The sequence below is a fragment of the Puntigrus tetrazona genome, chromosome 22 (genome assembly GCF_018831695.1).
Source record: "Puntigrus tetrazona isolate hp1 chromosome 22, ASM1883169v1, whole genome shotgun sequence".
Classification (NCBI taxonomy): Eukaryota; Metazoa; Chordata; class Actinopteri; order Cypriniformes; family Cyprinidae; genus Puntigrus; species Puntigrus tetrazona.
In genome coordinates, this window is record NC_056720.1 from 14182881 (window position 1) to 14199655 (window position 16775).

The 16775-nt window shown below is 36.4% G+C and overlaps 2 protein-coding genes across 2 annotated transcripts; both read right to left on the bottom strand.

Annotated features, from left to right (window-relative positions):
• On the bottom strand, nucleotides 1–5563 carry hoga1 (4-hydroxy-2-oxoglutarate aldolase 1). Its single transcript, XM_043222244.1, has 8 exons — nucleotides 5142–5563; nucleotides 4683–4903; nucleotides 4312–4440; nucleotides 4093–4220; nucleotides 3786–3920; nucleotides 2429–2525; nucleotides 566–699; nucleotides 1–247 (listed from the first exon to the last, which is right to left on the bottom strand). Exons 2-8 carry the CDS (start codon nucleotides 4882–4884, stop codon nucleotides 98–100), a joined length of 975 nt encoding a protein of 324 aa, XP_043078179.1. The 5' UTR covers nucleotides 4885–4903; nucleotides 5142–5563; the 3' UTR covers nucleotides 1–97.
• Nucleotides 5564–6601: 1038 nt separating this feature from the next.
• On the bottom strand, nucleotides 6602–7927 carry atpv0e2 (ATPase H+ transporting V0 subunit e2). Its single transcript, XM_043222336.1, has 4 exons — nucleotides 7730–7927; nucleotides 7532–7579; nucleotides 7184–7283; nucleotides 6602–7086 (listed from the first exon to the last, which is right to left on the bottom strand). Exons 1-3 carry the CDS (start codon nucleotides 7831–7833, stop codon nucleotides 7190–7192), a joined length of 246 nt encoding a protein of 81 aa, XP_043078271.1. The 5' UTR covers nucleotides 7834–7927; the 3' UTR covers nucleotides 6602–7086; nucleotides 7184–7189.
• Nucleotides 7928–16775: the final 8848 nt, after the last annotated feature.

A 16775-nucleotide genomic window follows, 5' to 3' on the forward strand; every position in this document is an offset into this window, starting at 1 on the left:
TGCTTGCAAATATTTTAATGCAATTACAAAATCTGCTTGAATTATTGATAGCACAACATTCGGTTTTAGAAAAACCTGTAACACTTTGTTTCTGCTTCTACAGCCAGCCATTGGAGGAGAATTTGACTCGAAGCTGCTGTAAATCTGCCTCTGATAACGGCTGCAGCGGGGACCGGCACACGCCGCCGTGATATCCAAACCACTCCATTACTTGTTTCAAAGCAGGAACACCATACTGCCGAGTTACCTGGAAAAAAAAAAGTGGGGGAGGGACATTGCGATTTAATGAATAGTGTCAAAATCAATCACAGATTCTCTATTACACAAGGTCAAAGGCATCATTTATAGTCTGTTCACTCTCAAACCTTTTAGGATCAGCTTGTTATGTTTTTATTATTTTCAAAAGCTTATTTACAACATACTGTGAATCGTTTTCATGGCCTTTGAAGCTCATGTTCAGCGGCTCTTGGGGGAAGGGTTGCTTCCAATGTTTATCGTGCCTATATAGCAGTAAATGTATCTGTGGTATATATGTGCGGCGTTGCCATGGCAACGTGATGCTCACTGCTGTGTTGGGTTCGATGAGACGATATTGGAGCTCTCTGGCCTCGTCCCAGCGTCCTGAAACACACAGCTGTGCTAGATCACACACCTGCTGACCCAGGACATTTGCCAGGGCACACACGCCTCCCACGGCCCCTATAACAAACACAGCGAAGGAACTCTTAAAGGAACAGTTCACCCAATTTTTTTTTTTTTTTACATTTTGCTAATAATCTCCTCAACCTCAGGCCATCCAAGGATTTAAATGAGTTTGCTTCTTCATCAGATTTGGAGAAAAGCAGCATTTCATCACTTGGCTCACCAATGGATGTGAATGGGTGCCGTCAAAATGAGAGTCCAAACAGCTGATAAAAACCTCACAATAATCCACACCACTCCAGCCCATCAGTTAAAATCTGGAGAGGATGTGTGTTTGTAAGAAATGAATCCATCATTAAGATGTTTTTACCTTTACACTGTCTATAATCCATAATAATGCTTCTTCCAGTGAAAAATCTTACATTAAGATGCTGTCACATATTTGTTTCGGCTTGTAAACGATGTATGATCGGCGCAGATTTGTCTCCTGATTCAGACCAGATCACTTTTTTTAATGGAGAAAGCATTATCAACGGACAGAAGGACTTACTTTTTCAGCTGGAAGCAGTGGTTTGAAGCCAAAAGCTGCGTGTTTGTACGAAACAAATCCATTATTTACACTTTCACTTGTTTTAATGGTTGCTTTTTTGTAAAAATTCAAGTCCGCGATCCATAATTACGACAATGAAAGATTAAGAGATTAAGGTTGTAATATTTTGAGAAAAAAGTAGTAGAAATACGAGAATACAGTCAAAATAATGACTTATTGAGACATTTACTGATGGTGTAGAGTGGGGTGGATTACTTGTGGATTATTGTGAGGTTTTTCCAGATGTTCAGACTCTCATTCTGACGGCACCCATTCACATCCACTGGTGAGCAAGCGATGTAATTTCTCCAAATCTGACGAAGAAACATTTTCAGCAATTTTTTTTTATTTATGATTGAACTATTCGATTAATATCACATAAGTAAGATATGCATGTCCAAAATAACCATGCATAAACATTTCGAAATGCAATACTGCTAATGTTCGTTACCTACGAGACTGACGCGCTACAGACCCTTCCTACATAAACAACAGTTTGACTGACAGCCTAACACCCCCTATGCTCATGATAATGGCCCAGAGACCCACCACCCCCAGTCTTTCTGACAGATATTAAGACGACTTTGATTGTGTTGATTAATTGACATAGACGCTCTCCCGCAAGCCACCGTTTGATTAACCGTAGTTCTGTCTCCCGGTAAGAAAAATAAGGTGGCTGTTGTATCAGGACTGACATGTTTGTATTAGGGACCGTCTTTCTACTGTTATTTCTGTCAATGTTCATAAATCAGTCGCCCTTCGGGGTGAACTTGGCAACAATTTGGTCGATTTGTTTTTTATTACGGTCGCAAATCGTCGGTCACGTTTAAACGATCACTCCTAATTCACTTTCTGTATTTTAGGGGTGATTTGAAACGGTTTGTACGGACAAACAGAATAAATCAAGCGCAGTGTCTCCGACGCGAGTCATAATTAACCTCAAGTCAAAATAAAGCCTATTTTTAGGTCCATTTAAATATCTATATCAAAACTCCCACAACTCTGTCATCTACTATAAAGCACAAAAAGGGGGAAGTTTAGGTATATATCGTGGTAGCATGCGTTCTATTGAGGACGATTTAATCATTTAAAAACAATAAATTAAATAAATATTGTGTGACAGGGTGCGTGAATGTCAGAGGATTCATATTTGACGGCGTAAAGATTATAAAAAATAAAATAAAAAACGTATCTCACCGACGGCGTACGCAGCCAGGAGGAAACCGGCAGATCCTGCAAGAACCTGGAAATCCTGCGATCTGGTTTTCTGCACGATCAGAGCTATTCTGGTGATCTGTCAGTTAGCGATTATTAGAGTGTTTCGAGGTGATAAAAGAGGGTGGAAAAAAAAGACAGAAATATAACAGACTGTGAATGGGGGAATTATGCATTATTTTTACACCTAATTTAGTTACAGACGTAGACAGTAAAGCCTTTAACTTTGAACGCACTGATTACTTAACAAAGGAACGGTGTCCGGTGGAAATAACAGACCTCAAGTGATCGAGTGAGAAAGTCAAATCAGTTTTTTTCCTTTCTGCTCACTTGTGTGCCTGAGAGCATTTAAATACCAGCTCGCGGAGAAAAACTGAATTAATGACTTTTTTTAAAAATACAATAGCAGAATTCAAACTGTCAAAAGAAAAGAAAAATAAATGAAAGAAATAGCCTTGATGCATTCATGAAACAAAATAAAACAAATAAATTGTAGTCTTTCATATTTAAACAGTACTTATATTTTATATATTAAATAGTACTATATATATATATATATATATATATATATATATATATATATTAGTGCTGTCAAAAGATTAACTGCATCCAAAATATTTTTTTTGTTTACATAATATGCCTAAGTACTGTGTATATTTACTATGCATATATAAATACATATTCACATGTACATATTTAATAAAACTTTGTTTATATGCAAATATAGTTATATACAATATGTGACCCTGGACTATAAAACCAGTCACAAGGGTATTTTAAACTGACATTTATGTATAAATATGCTTTCCATTTATATATGGTTTGTTATGTTCGGACAATATTTGGGTGAGATACAGCTATTTGAAAATCTAGAATCTGTGGGTGCCGAAAATCAAAATATTGAGAAAATCACCTTTAAAGTTGTCCAAATGGGTCCTTAGCGGTGCATATTACCAATCAAAAATCACATTTTCATATATTTACACTGGGAAATTAACAAAATATCTTCATGAAACACGGTCTTTACTTAATAACCAAATGATTTTTGTCCTAAGAGAAAAACCTAGAATTTTGACCCATACGATTTATTGTTGGCTGTTGCTATAAATATACCTGTGCTACTTAAGATTGGTTTTGTGCTCCAGGGTCACATAAAATATAAAAATTAATATATAAATACATAAATATTTTCATAATGTATTGTATATATGTGTATTTATGTACATAATAAATGCACACAGTATATATAATGCAAACCAAAACTTTCATATATATATATATATATATATATATATATATATATATATATATATATATATATATATATAGCAGCTCTTACATCTCCACCACTGTCTTTGAGACCGACAATATTTGGATGCTGAGAAAGCTGAATTATTGCATCCAAAGGCAGGTCGAGACCCGTGTTTGCTGGCACACTGTACAACACAACCGGCACCGAACTGGAATCTGCCACCTTGAAATCAAAGAAAGCAACGATGCATTTTAATAAGACAAAGTGTGAACCACAATTGAACTAAGTAAAATGCAAATAAGCGCAAAGATATGCACAATGTCCACAGTACCATCTGATCGCGATGGTGAGAACAGCCTTTGATTAAATACAGAAACCAATCAGTCAAGACTACCTTAGCGTAGTGGTTTACGAGCGCTCTGCTATCCATTCGGCCGCGGTAAAAACACGGTGTCACCACTAACAGGCAGTCAGCACCAGCGTCTGCCATCAGCCGGCTCATTTGGATCGTGGCTCCGGTGGCTAAAATAATAGATCGAGAAAACTAAATGAATGTTATGTGGTGCGTAAATGTCACCTGGCAAATATAAATAAACGCCCAAGAGAGACGCACATTCACAGCCAGATCCAGCCATGACTAACTTGTCCTTTGGCAGCGCCTGTTTGACTCTCTTCACCACCTCAACCCTCTCCTCCGGGGTCAGGTATGGATATTCCCCATTAGAGCCCTGCACTACCAGACCTGCAGATGCAATAAACAGTGAGTGGTACAATAGACTTGAGGATGAGGAAAAATATCGAGATGCAGTTTCCAATATGTCCACAAGGCGGCGCGCTGCAAACGCGGACTTTAACCTTAACCGTTCACATCTGTTAAGTATTGCACAAATCTGGCCTAGCATATATTATTTTTTCATTTATAACATGTCCACTTGGTTTCTGTGCGTTTTTTTTTTTTTTTTTCAGAAAAATCAAACAACCCACCTCTAAAAGGTAAACTGCTGTACTTCTTGAGATTGTCATCAAGTCTTTGGTAATCCACATCTTCACTCTCAGTGAATGGAGTGGCAATGGGAGGATAAATCCCACTTATATCCAGCCTCTTGGCAGCACTTTGACTTTTACTTCTCCATGTGGAAACAGCCGATCTTCTGCACAGAGGACCGAGGCGTCTCGTCGCAAACATGCCGCCGGTCGCAGTCCGCCTGTAGAAAAGAAAACAGATGTGGTCGAAGGAAAAAAAAAGTGAACTCTGGTGTATTCTGAAGCTGTCGCGCAGTTAATAATCAACACACTTATCGACTCAACGTTTGGGAAAACATTTCGGGAAGCTTGCTGTCGTGGGTGTTTATGATAAGTGAATACGTAGCATTAAGAACAAAAATTAACTCGTATAACATGTAACGTTATCTAAAATAAACGTTATCTGTTTATTTTGCATACCTGGTTGCTGTAGATGTTCCCGAAGCACAGAAGTCCTCAGAAAATCTGTCAGAAAATAGCTCAGTGTCGAATATATCGTTATTATTATTATTATTATTATTATTATTTATTATTATTATTATTATTATTATTCTATCGTTATATCTTAAGAAGAGAAACGTTTCTGCGTCTGTGTGTAACGGAACAGCCGAAGGAGCACTTCTTGTGCAAAAGCAGGGTTTCTTTTTTTTCCCGCTGACTGAAGTCCACCTGCAATACCACGAATCCCTAGTTTAGCTTTTGAATATTAATTATATCGTCCTGGCGTTGCATGGAAACCATCTTCTAAGGTTCTGTCACTTATAAATAATTGTTTAGAGATATGTCAACAGCACCTGACAGCGACTTGTTAGACTCGCCTATAAAATACGATTTTCAGCTTCCGGAAGTAAAAGTCCCTGTCATTTTCTCCTTATTGGATAACGAAATATAAGCTTGTGAAAACAATTCACCATAAACTTCGAGGTTGTTTGTAAATGATATATACTTGTGTTGAAGCAGTCGTGACACGTTATTATATTATTTAGAACTACGTTTAACTATACTATTTCTGGTAAAGAACTACACTATCCATAATCCTATTTAGAAACGACGACCAATCATAGAATCGGAGGTTTGCCCTGCTCCGCCCACTCTTAAAGCGCTGCAAATCTTTGTGTACGAGTCGGTCTCAGTAAACTACTTGTATATTTTATACATTTTGCTATTTAAAGTAACTTTATGTGTGTGTGTGTGTGTGTGTATATATATATATATAAACAAACTTTGTCTTCAAATATGGCCCTGCTTCCCAATGTGTATACTGTTCACCTTGTCTGCCCTAAATAGTATTGGAAATGATTAATATCACACAGAGTTTAGAATAGATAGTATGTATTAGACCACACAGGGCTACAGAATTACCTCTAATCCAACACACCTGAGCATGCTAATGTCTTTAGGACGAGTAGATAATGACAGGTTTGATCAGGCTTGGAGCTACATTTTTTATTTCAATGTTATTCGCAATGCTTGATGGAAGTATGAATATGGTAGGATGTAAAATACAGTCTTTTAAACTTGTATTTTCATCTGATTTCAAAAGTGTTTCGAGATAAACACTTGTGATGATATCTTACTCTTTTTAACTCTAATACGAACACTTCTTGAACCAAACACAAGCACTGTTAGCTAAATATTAGCTCATAAGATCATATATTCAGAAATTATGATTCCCCATAGTGCTTTTAAATCATAGTATAAATAACAGACAAAGTTGTTGTTAGTATAGGTTATGAATATGAATATGAATATGTGCCTTCCAAACAGATCACCCAAGTACAGATGAATCAACAGATGTCAGTCTTTTTGTTTTTTCTTTCAGACAATCTATTAATAACTGATCCAAGATTTTGTACACACTGATCCTGAATTGCAAATCCTTGCACTTTTTCACTCATTTTATTCATTGAGACACAACTTCAAAATCTTTACACGAAGACATAAAATATCAACAGAATATCGATCACATTTACAAATAAAATTAATAAATATAAAAATAATTTCATCAGGTAAACTTGGATACAGTATCACATGCAAGTGAGGACAACATAATATTAAAAAGACTAAAACAGACAAACCCGTGCCTCGGTGCGCAACAAAACGAAACAATTTCTTAAAATTAAGTTCTTAAAATTCTTTTAAGATCACAAGAACATCACTACAACATTTCTTTGTGCATTTTAAGAATACTACTCCGTATGCTATTTCAAAATGTTCTATTAAGTAACAAGTTTATGTTTTTCCTCGTACAAATGCTGTTCCCTCGGGAGTCCTTCCTTCACTATTTTGTGGGGTTTACTGATTATAATAGCGACATATAAGAAAACAAAAATCCTGATGAGATTCTGAATCTTCTGAATGCCACCTGCAAGGAACGAGAATCGATCATAAACCTCTCGATCATCACCGTATCCTCATAAATACAGTTTTCGTGAAACAAGCTGATGTAAACACCGGTTTACCTCCATCTACTCCCAGAAGTAGCGCAGATACCAAATGGTCTCGTTTTTAAGCTGGGGTCCAAATAGAGGATTTGCTTGGGCCAGTATTGCTACTAACCAGCTGTAACGGATATGAATGCAGTAATGAATATTAAAAACAAACTGTATACTACTTCACACTTTGTCATTTCTAGCATAAACAAATATCAGCACAAATGCATTAACAGTGAATTTGTAAAGGTTGCATCCTACATTACCATGCACGGTTTATTTTTAATTCCAAGTACCCCAAAACATGATTAGCAAAATGTATCTTGTATTTTGCAACGTATGTGGCGGTATCCTCGCAAAATGTTTAATTATACTCACAATAAATAGCAGCAAACGGCGGTCAGCACCAAACTGGTTATGATGACACTGCAATTGAACAATTAAATAAAAAATCAACGCGGATGCACACGGAATAAAATCGCAATGACATATGAACGGCACAGGAGAGCGGATGCGTTTAAAGATGGATGAAGGATGGATGAATGGCTGGGGCCTTATTCCAGCATCAGTCCTCACCCTCTGTTTGGTCCTTTCGGTACAAAAAACGGGGCGACAACCCCGACCAGACCCCACAGCGTGGTGAAACAAATCATCGGTAAAGCCAGCGAGTGCGACACCATTGCGACACTATTCTGGAAATATAATACAACGAATGAACGATATCAGCGTCCAGTTCAGCACTGAGCGATCTCTGACTAATCCTTCGTTCACGCCCACCGCTTCCTGATTGGACCGTTGTTGTTCTGAGCCTGGTCGCTATTGGTAGAATCGGGTTGTCACTCAAAATGGAACTTCTCTTTACGTTGACGCCATAATGTAATCTATTATGTCACCCTTTCCGAAAGTCTATTTGTATGTAACAATGCTTTTGAAGTTAGAATAAAATTTTATGCTAAAGTGTTAGCCATTAGCATTACATGGTTGGACCTTGCATTTATTTATTTTACTCTTATGTAATAAATAAATCAGTTGTGTATGAACTCTAAATATCGTGACTGATCTTTTGATTAATTCTGCTGTAATTATGTTAAAGCATATTGTTTTTAAGGTTTTACAATCAAAATAAGTGTTAATAAATTTACTGTGATTAATGTTGTGATTCAAGAAAGTTGGAACGATGGCCCTTAATAAAACCAACTTGCATATTGTTGACAGTATTATTAAGATTAATATCTTTTTTTAAGATAGTTTAGGTAAGTGTTTAGGTAAAGTTGCGAAGTGCAGAAAATGGCCCTTTTCCTGTTCCTGTTCCTCATTACACATGTTCCTGTTCATGTGGACTTCAAAAGTCTCCAATATTGTCAATGCACAATTTCACTTTACTTTATTACTCCACTACTCCATATTTTTAAGTAAATGTACGAAGTACTCCTGTTTAAAAGTAATTGTAAGTACTAATTAAATGTACTTTTGTTATGCCAACTCACAGTTTCATTATTGTTCTGTGTATGTAATACCTGCAAAACCTTATGCCTCTGAAACAACTTACATTACAGCTTCTGAATACACTATCTTTGGAGTGTAGAGCTTTTATAATTAGAAGCTTAATTTTTTTTTTTAAATAAAAAAAAAAATTATATATATATATATATATATATATATATATATATATATATATATATATATATATATATATATATATATATATATATATATTCATCTTATTTTTCAATGCAGAAACAAGCTGCTTCCTTCATTAGCTGCTGTAGGGAAATAACAATACCTGCTATTATAGTGCTGGCAGTGCTAGATGGAGGACCGCTGGGTTCAGGAAAAATCAAGAATATCACTCCCGACATACTACTTCACACTGGTGCCCTGCATAAGGAATTCATTTGTTCATCATAGGCTTCCATCAAAACCCCGTCATTCTCGGATTACCATGGCGGAAGAAGCACAACCCCCCTTGAAGAACACAACACATTCAACAATGATCTAATTTCTGCCACACTAACCGCCTTACCACGACATCAACTGTTGAACAGCCCGAGACACCAATAATTCCAGAACTCCCCGTAGAGTATCAAGATAAGACGGCTAATGTATGCACATGACCAAAGTGTAGCACTTCTGGATAAAGGGTTACAAACAGGCATATCCTTACAGAATACATAAGACACATTACTGTGCATAATAATGATATGGTAAATGTGTAGTACCTACATAAAAATTTTAAACAATAAATAAAAATAACAATACATAAAAATGTGGTAACGAACAAGACGCACACTGTACTTTGTACATACATTACGTTTGGTAATTTATAACCTTACTTAAAAAAAAGAGGACTGTTTCAATTGCTTGTGAAGAACTGTTGATGCTAAATTGCTCTCCACAACAGTGCTTGCAAAGTTTGAAGAACTGGTAACTCCTGTGTAATGTTTATGTAAAGCGGTGCATTTTAATTTAAAGTCCTTTTTCATATACTTACTATGTAAGTACCGGTGTATGAATCTGTTAGTTAATGCACAGAATAAGCTATGCAGTCACAAATCACGCCTCTGTGGCTCTCTCTGATCACCACCGGAGGGCATTGGATTCTCTGTGTTATACTTGATGCTCCTGATCAACGCTTGCTTGTACCCGATGTTGTTATAATAAAACTGCAAATGGATCTGCATGCCTCTGACCCTTCATTACAGACAACTTCGCTGGATGAGGATCCAGCTGCCCTGTGTCATCTTTCCATTAACAGCCATTAACCTCTACTCACTATGAGTCAAGCAAACAACCACCCACGTCTGCCGATCCTAGACAAATATGATGGCTCCCCGGATAAATGTAAAGGATTTCTTCTCCAATGCTACATTTTCATTCATCAGCAACCCCCTCTCTTATAATACAGATGACAGCAGACTCTTTTATCTGCTCTCTTCTCACGGGCAAGGCATTGGAGTGATGTGGGGCAATCGCATGACTTTTCTGTCATATGAATCTTTCCTTCGTCAGTTCCATGATGTGTTTGAGCGTTTCGCAAGTGAAAAGGAGGCACTACTCAACTGTCTTTAGAAAAAAGCTTTAGAAAATTCGCAATCACCTGCGTCTCTATTGCGGTCAACCCAGACATTTGAAAGCATTCTGTCGCACTCGTCCCATTTGCCACATTTCACATTCTGATAACTGTTTCAACATTGTATTGAGTAGTGGAGAGAGAGGAGTCAAAACTGTGGCTATGATAGATTCTGGGGCAACGGGGAAATTCATTGACATCTTTCGCCAACGCTTATCATATTCCTCTTCTTGCATGTGAATCCTGGATGGCAGTGGCAGTGCTAGATAGAAGACCATTGGGTTCAAGTATATATCATTCCCGACATACTATATCGAACTTGCACCCTGCATAAGGAATTCATTTGTTTGTTCATCACAGACTTTCCTCAAAACCCCCTCATTCTCGGATTACCACGGTCGAAGAAGCACAACCCCCCCTCTCCCTGAGAACACAACACATTCAACAATTCAAGCATTCAACACAAAGTGCCTTACCACGACATCAACTTCTCCCAAACACCCAACTGTTGAACTGTTGAATCTTTCCCCTGTCGTAACCCAAATCTGAGGAAATGAGGATTTGTATTGAGGAGGAGCTGGCTAAGGGCTTCATCAGACCATCCAAGACAAACCCCCAAACCCCTACCAGAAGCTCTGGAACAGCTGCACATGACCAATTGCTTTCACAGAGGGCTTATAATCTTACGTATCACACATGCAACACGTCAGGGCAGTATTGCAGGGACTTTGTTCAATTTCGAATGCGAATTCCATCAAACCCAAGTCTCATTTCTCTGCTACGTCATCAGTTCAGAGGGGGTCACCATGGATGATCAAAAACTACAAGCAGTTATTAACTGGCTACAACTCATAACTGTTACGGAATTTTTTGGAGCACCTTGGCCAGCTCTTCATAGTACATCGCTCTTCTGTCCCAAAGAGGACACTTTGGTCAGCGTGTCTTGCCCCTCAGGTTTTTTCCCCTTCTTCTGCAGATCCAAGATCAGGGTTCAGCAATGCTTTCCTTGTAATGTTGATGTTACCACCTAAGTTCTACCCCTTTTAGACACAAAAAAGTAAACTCCGTAACCCAGTAAGTGTAAGTCTGAAGTCTCTAATTCATATATATATATATATATATATATATATATATATATATATATATATATATATATATATATATATAAAATACTATTAAACAGTTTAATGGAGGCTATACATAGTTCCCATGAGAGAATTCAAGATCGATCTTTTGTTAAACTTAAAAACTACAATTAACTACAATTGAGTTTACAATTGTGTGTAAAATGGTGCGTAAAAATTGTGGTTGACTGATTTCATTTGAGTCTTCTGACATAAATATTTACAATACAATGAACTAACAAACCTCTCTTCTGCAAAAACACATGAATACAATTCAGATAAATATTTACTCTGCTTATAGATAATTCTATAATTAATTAAGCGATAATTGTGCTTGAGAGGTGAATAGCTTCTGTTAACAAGCAGAATCACTGAATGAAAGAGAAACAAGAAACTGACTTCAGGTCTGATTAAACAACTTCATAAACATTATTTGAGAATTATTAGAGGTAAAAGAGGTTAATGATATCATTTGACCTCACCATTGACCTCTCCAGACTACTGCCTGCTTCATCTTATAGATGGTTTTAACAAATTAATTTAACTGCTCAATCTCATCATGTCTGAAGATCTCTGAGAAGACAGAGGACTTGGTAGACCAGATCCCTGAAATACAATAGCAGTCATTCCAAACTATGATAGGAAAATAGTTAATTAATAAAAGATTAAATAAACAAAGTAGATTACTGATTGAGTGCTTGTTTCACCACAGCCACTATCTTATGTTGAATTATATTTTTGGTCTTCTATTTTAGTTATATACCTAAAATAGAAAAAAATACCAAATCCATGCAAAAAAAGGATAAACTGCTGTAAAAAATATTATTATAAAAATATTATTTTAAATTTATAATTTTAAATAAAAATGATGCAATCAGAATTTACTTCTGTTGTGAAGCAGCTCTAAACAGCAGCAAAGAATTGATTGTTCATGTTAAGTAAGTGTTGACTCAGTTAATCAAAATGACTGTATAAAAATGAATCAGATTAAAATGCATCTACATAGCAGTTGTGTAGAAAACAGTGGTGGCATCATAAAGCTCAGTTCAGTCCTCATCCAATAGTGTTAGTGGAGTCAGATTAATAACATTGCTGAATATTATGTGTCCTGACAGCGGAAGGAACCCAAACGTCATCAGGTGACAGAAATCAGAAAAAAAGTTAGGAAATAAATTAGAGAGCCATTCATTTAACTGGAAGTGGCCAACTGTTCATAGCACTTTTTTTGTATATATTATCATTAGAAAAGACTTTAAAAATAAATATTCTTACTAAAAATTTTTGTAGGTTTTGATGCATTCTGAAATGTCTTATTCTCATAAAAATAAATTCAATTAGACAGAAGTCTTTGCATCTGAAATCTTCTCACGCATTTCAGCACATCACTAAACTGCAGTTATATTGTATCTGTAGTTTATTATACCGCAATCTGCAGATGAACTTCATTGTACTGCATTTATACTGTTAGAACTTTTTTTTTGTGATATTAAAAACAAAAATACCGTTCATCATTCGTGTTCTTCACTCTCTGCAGGCTCTGATTTCGACTCTCAGGTCGAACCCCTCACATCTGAAAGAACTGGATCGGAGCAATAATAAATCAGGAGATTTTTCAATGCAATAATAATTCAAGGAGTTTTTGAGTGAAATGCTCATTTGGTGTCTTGTATTAAAACAGACCTTGGTATACTTTTATATTGTACAGTATTTGCCAGTGGAAACTCCACCAGCTTCAAACAACTGCATCAAAACAGCACCTGATCCAGCCTAGATTTTTTCCAGGATTTTTTTGATAAGTAGATTGGACGTACTACCTACACTGTGAATGTTTAGTGCTGGAGAGTGATGCGACCCCGCAAAGTTCAACTTTTTCCACTGTTGTGTTTTTTTTGATGAGGTATTTTTATTTTTATTATCTCAGCAGGCGGTTCATTAATGTGAAAAAAGGGAAAAATCCATCCACAAACACTTGTGAATATGAAATACATTATTGGTTAATCCTAAAAATAAAAACAAATGAAAGAAAAGAAATGCTAAAATAAAAACTTGATGCAAAGGATTGTTCCTAAGTCATCTTCTAGTTTGTCGTTATTTTAACAAATGTCAATGCTTTTGACATAACTACATCAGAAATTTGAATATGACAATGCAAGGTCAAATACTAATCACTAAACACCACTATGGTTGTCAGACTTTAGTTCCACATGCCCATATTTGGTTTTCCTGCTCTCACCCCTGATTAAGTTTAATTGATTCCAATTGATTCTTAGTTTCTTCTCTCAATTCCCTCGTTACCCTGTGATTTGAGTTCTGTTTGCTGGCTGTTAAACGTCTCCCTGTCCCTGTGTTCCTGAGTTTGCGCTATATTAAACGTCGTTGAAGTTTATTCTGTGTTTCCTCGTTCCTAAGCGACAGCAAAGTGTGACAACGGTGACTTCAAAACAATTACAGTAACAAACAAGCCAATTTCTCACAGTGGCACGGTAAAAGACAACTTTATAATGTGGGTAATAATGCGTTTTACTTCAGTGAGTTAGAACATATTTTTCTTTATAGAATAAATTATAATACGAGTCTGAAGATAAATAAATGATATGACAATGCGTTGGTTTAGTCCTAATGCTGCCTCAAGAGGGTGCCATGAGATAAGATGTTACAGTTTACCAGAGAGAGTTTGACTTTAAACAAACATAAACATGTTTAGTGTCTACTGAGAAGCATCACAGATCAGAATCTTATAATGACTCAGTCCTATTGATACAAAGACACCATTATCGGCTGGGTATGTTGTGAGAAGATTATAAGTACACACATATATAAACATTCACACAAACAGTCACAGCAGATTTCTTGTTCCCAGCATGCTTTGATTCTGACTGTTAAAGACTGTAAATGTATAGATTGAGTGATATTGGATGTGTTTTTGTTTACTGTATAGTTGGAGATCGGTTAGTCTTTGATGACCGGTTTTGGTGTGTTTAAGTTTGTGCAGAAAAGTAGAGCCTGTGTAGGATGATGATTAAATTTGATACTTCAATTATAAAGTAATTGTCATGATCTTCTAGTTGGAGTGCCTGGAGTTTCAAAGGGCGCTCCCTTTAGATATTTCATTTTCTCACAAATCTTTGCTCAGACTCATTAGCGCTCTCTGTTTGCACCTGTGTTTCATTGAATGCCCTGTAAAGCCCGGTATGGTTTAGTCATTCTTTGCAAAGTCTTGTCATTTTAATAGTTCTTTTTTCTCCTGGATTATTTCTTAAATTGGATATTTTTCATTCTCTTGTCTGAGGGTGTTTTGGATTCCTTCCTTTGCCTCTTGTTTTTGGGTTGATTAGGCCGTTGTTTTGTTTGCCTTTTTGCTATGTCCCATCCTGACCTGGTGTCTTGCTTTGTTCTCTATCTCTTTTTGTGATAAATCAATAAAGCTGTCAAGTCGGTTGATTTCAATGTGTTTTTTTATGATTAGGTAATTTTATGGAAACTTTACAAGCGACAATTTTTATATTTAGAAATATGAATTAATGTCTAACATGTATGTATGTGTGACTTCATTTGTCCGGTTCTGGAGTTTGTGATCTGTTTTTAATTTTTCTGTGTGCACTAATAGGAGCTGATTACTAGCACCTGATACTCAACCACTGTTGACCAAATAACTCCCTTTGGTGTTTGATAACTTATACACTTAATGTTAATCCCAGATGAAGTTCCAGTTGGATACTGTTGCTGTGCTCCTGCCTAGACTGTTTAATCTAGCTCTCAAAGTGTGACTTTTTAATAGTTCAATTTCTTTAATATTTCTTAAATTGGATATTTTATCATTCCTGGGGAGGAGGAGGGTGCCATTTTTCCTTCTAACTCTTTCTCCTGAAAGGGTAGTTAGGCTGTTTCATAAATTCCATTCAAACTCCACCCTTAATTGACACAAAATTAAACTCTGGAGTCAGATAGGGAAGGTGCACAGAAAAGTCTGAAGTCGCTAATGCAGGGGTGTAGAATCTTTCTCCTGCTCTTTAGCTACATCACACCTCATTGGAAATTTCTAGTGATTCTGGTTTAGGTGTGTTTATGGGAAGGTGACCCTGCAGGAGCAGAACTGCACATCTCTGGCTTTCGAGGTCCAGCCTTGAGGTCCTAACCTGCCCACCTGTAACTTTATAGGAAGTTTCAAATCATTATCAAACACTAAACGCAAACTATTCAAAAGCAGCAGCTTTTTTATCAACTGCAAGCCTGTCTGAAGACCTGAATGTATTTGTAGATTTGAAACTCCTAGTACAAATAAGAAAGGCACCAGACCCAGACAGTGTCACACCAGCCTGTCTGAAATCCTGGTTAACGCTTTATTTTAAGTTGTCCATAATACAGAGTAATTACTAAATAAGTACTTAGTAGTAGCAGTTGTACTTACATGGTAAGTACATTTTGATTCATGTAACTAAGTCATGGAACAGCTTGTACTTAGAGTTAGTAATTATGTAGATGTAATAGGTTGCTATTGTTATACAATTATAACAGACCAAGTCTGTTACACAGCTACTCATGTAACCAAAAGATCGTCACGTGTGTGGCAGACTTTATACAACATAATTATATATTCAAGGACACAGACATAAGCTACTAAAAATAAAGTGTATCAAAATTGTACTTAAGTGTACTTCATGTGTATCTATACTATAGTTTGTATCTATAGTTTTGATTTAACCCAGTAGTACACAGCTTAAATACATGTAATGCCTTTCTAATTACATTAAAATTACAGGATATTACACAGGCATAAGCTACTTAATATCAAGATTATCCTTAATTGTAAGTAGTTGTGTAACAGACTCAATCTGTAACATATGTGTAACAGTACAGGGAGTGCAGAATTATTAGGCAAGTAGTATTTTTGAGAATTAATTTTATTATTGAACAACAACAACCATGTTCTCAATGAACCCAAAAAACTCAATATCAAAGCTGAATATTTTTGGAAGTAGTTTTTAGTTTTAGCTATTTTAGGAGGATATCTGTGTGTGCAGGTGGCTATTACTGTGCATAATTATTAGGCAACTTAAATATATACCCATTTCAATTATTTATTTTCACCAGTGAAACCAATATAACATCTCAACACTCTCTGCCCTTTACCGATCCAGCCACGGGCCCATCAAGACTCACTCTCATTTCATCAGTCCATAAAACCTTAGAAAAATCAGTCTTGAGATATTTTCTAAAGACATAACTTGACCCTTTCTGGCAAACATGTCAGTGAATGATGCAATCAATATGGGACTGTGCATCATCCTGCAACATCTGGACGAGCCAGGGACTTTCTGTGAGATTCCTGTTTGTTTCTGCTTGCAGCATCATCCCAACACTCCTCCAGATGAAACCAACCCAGCTCTCCATCCCTATCTCTATCTGTCAGTGGATCACCTGCTTTCTG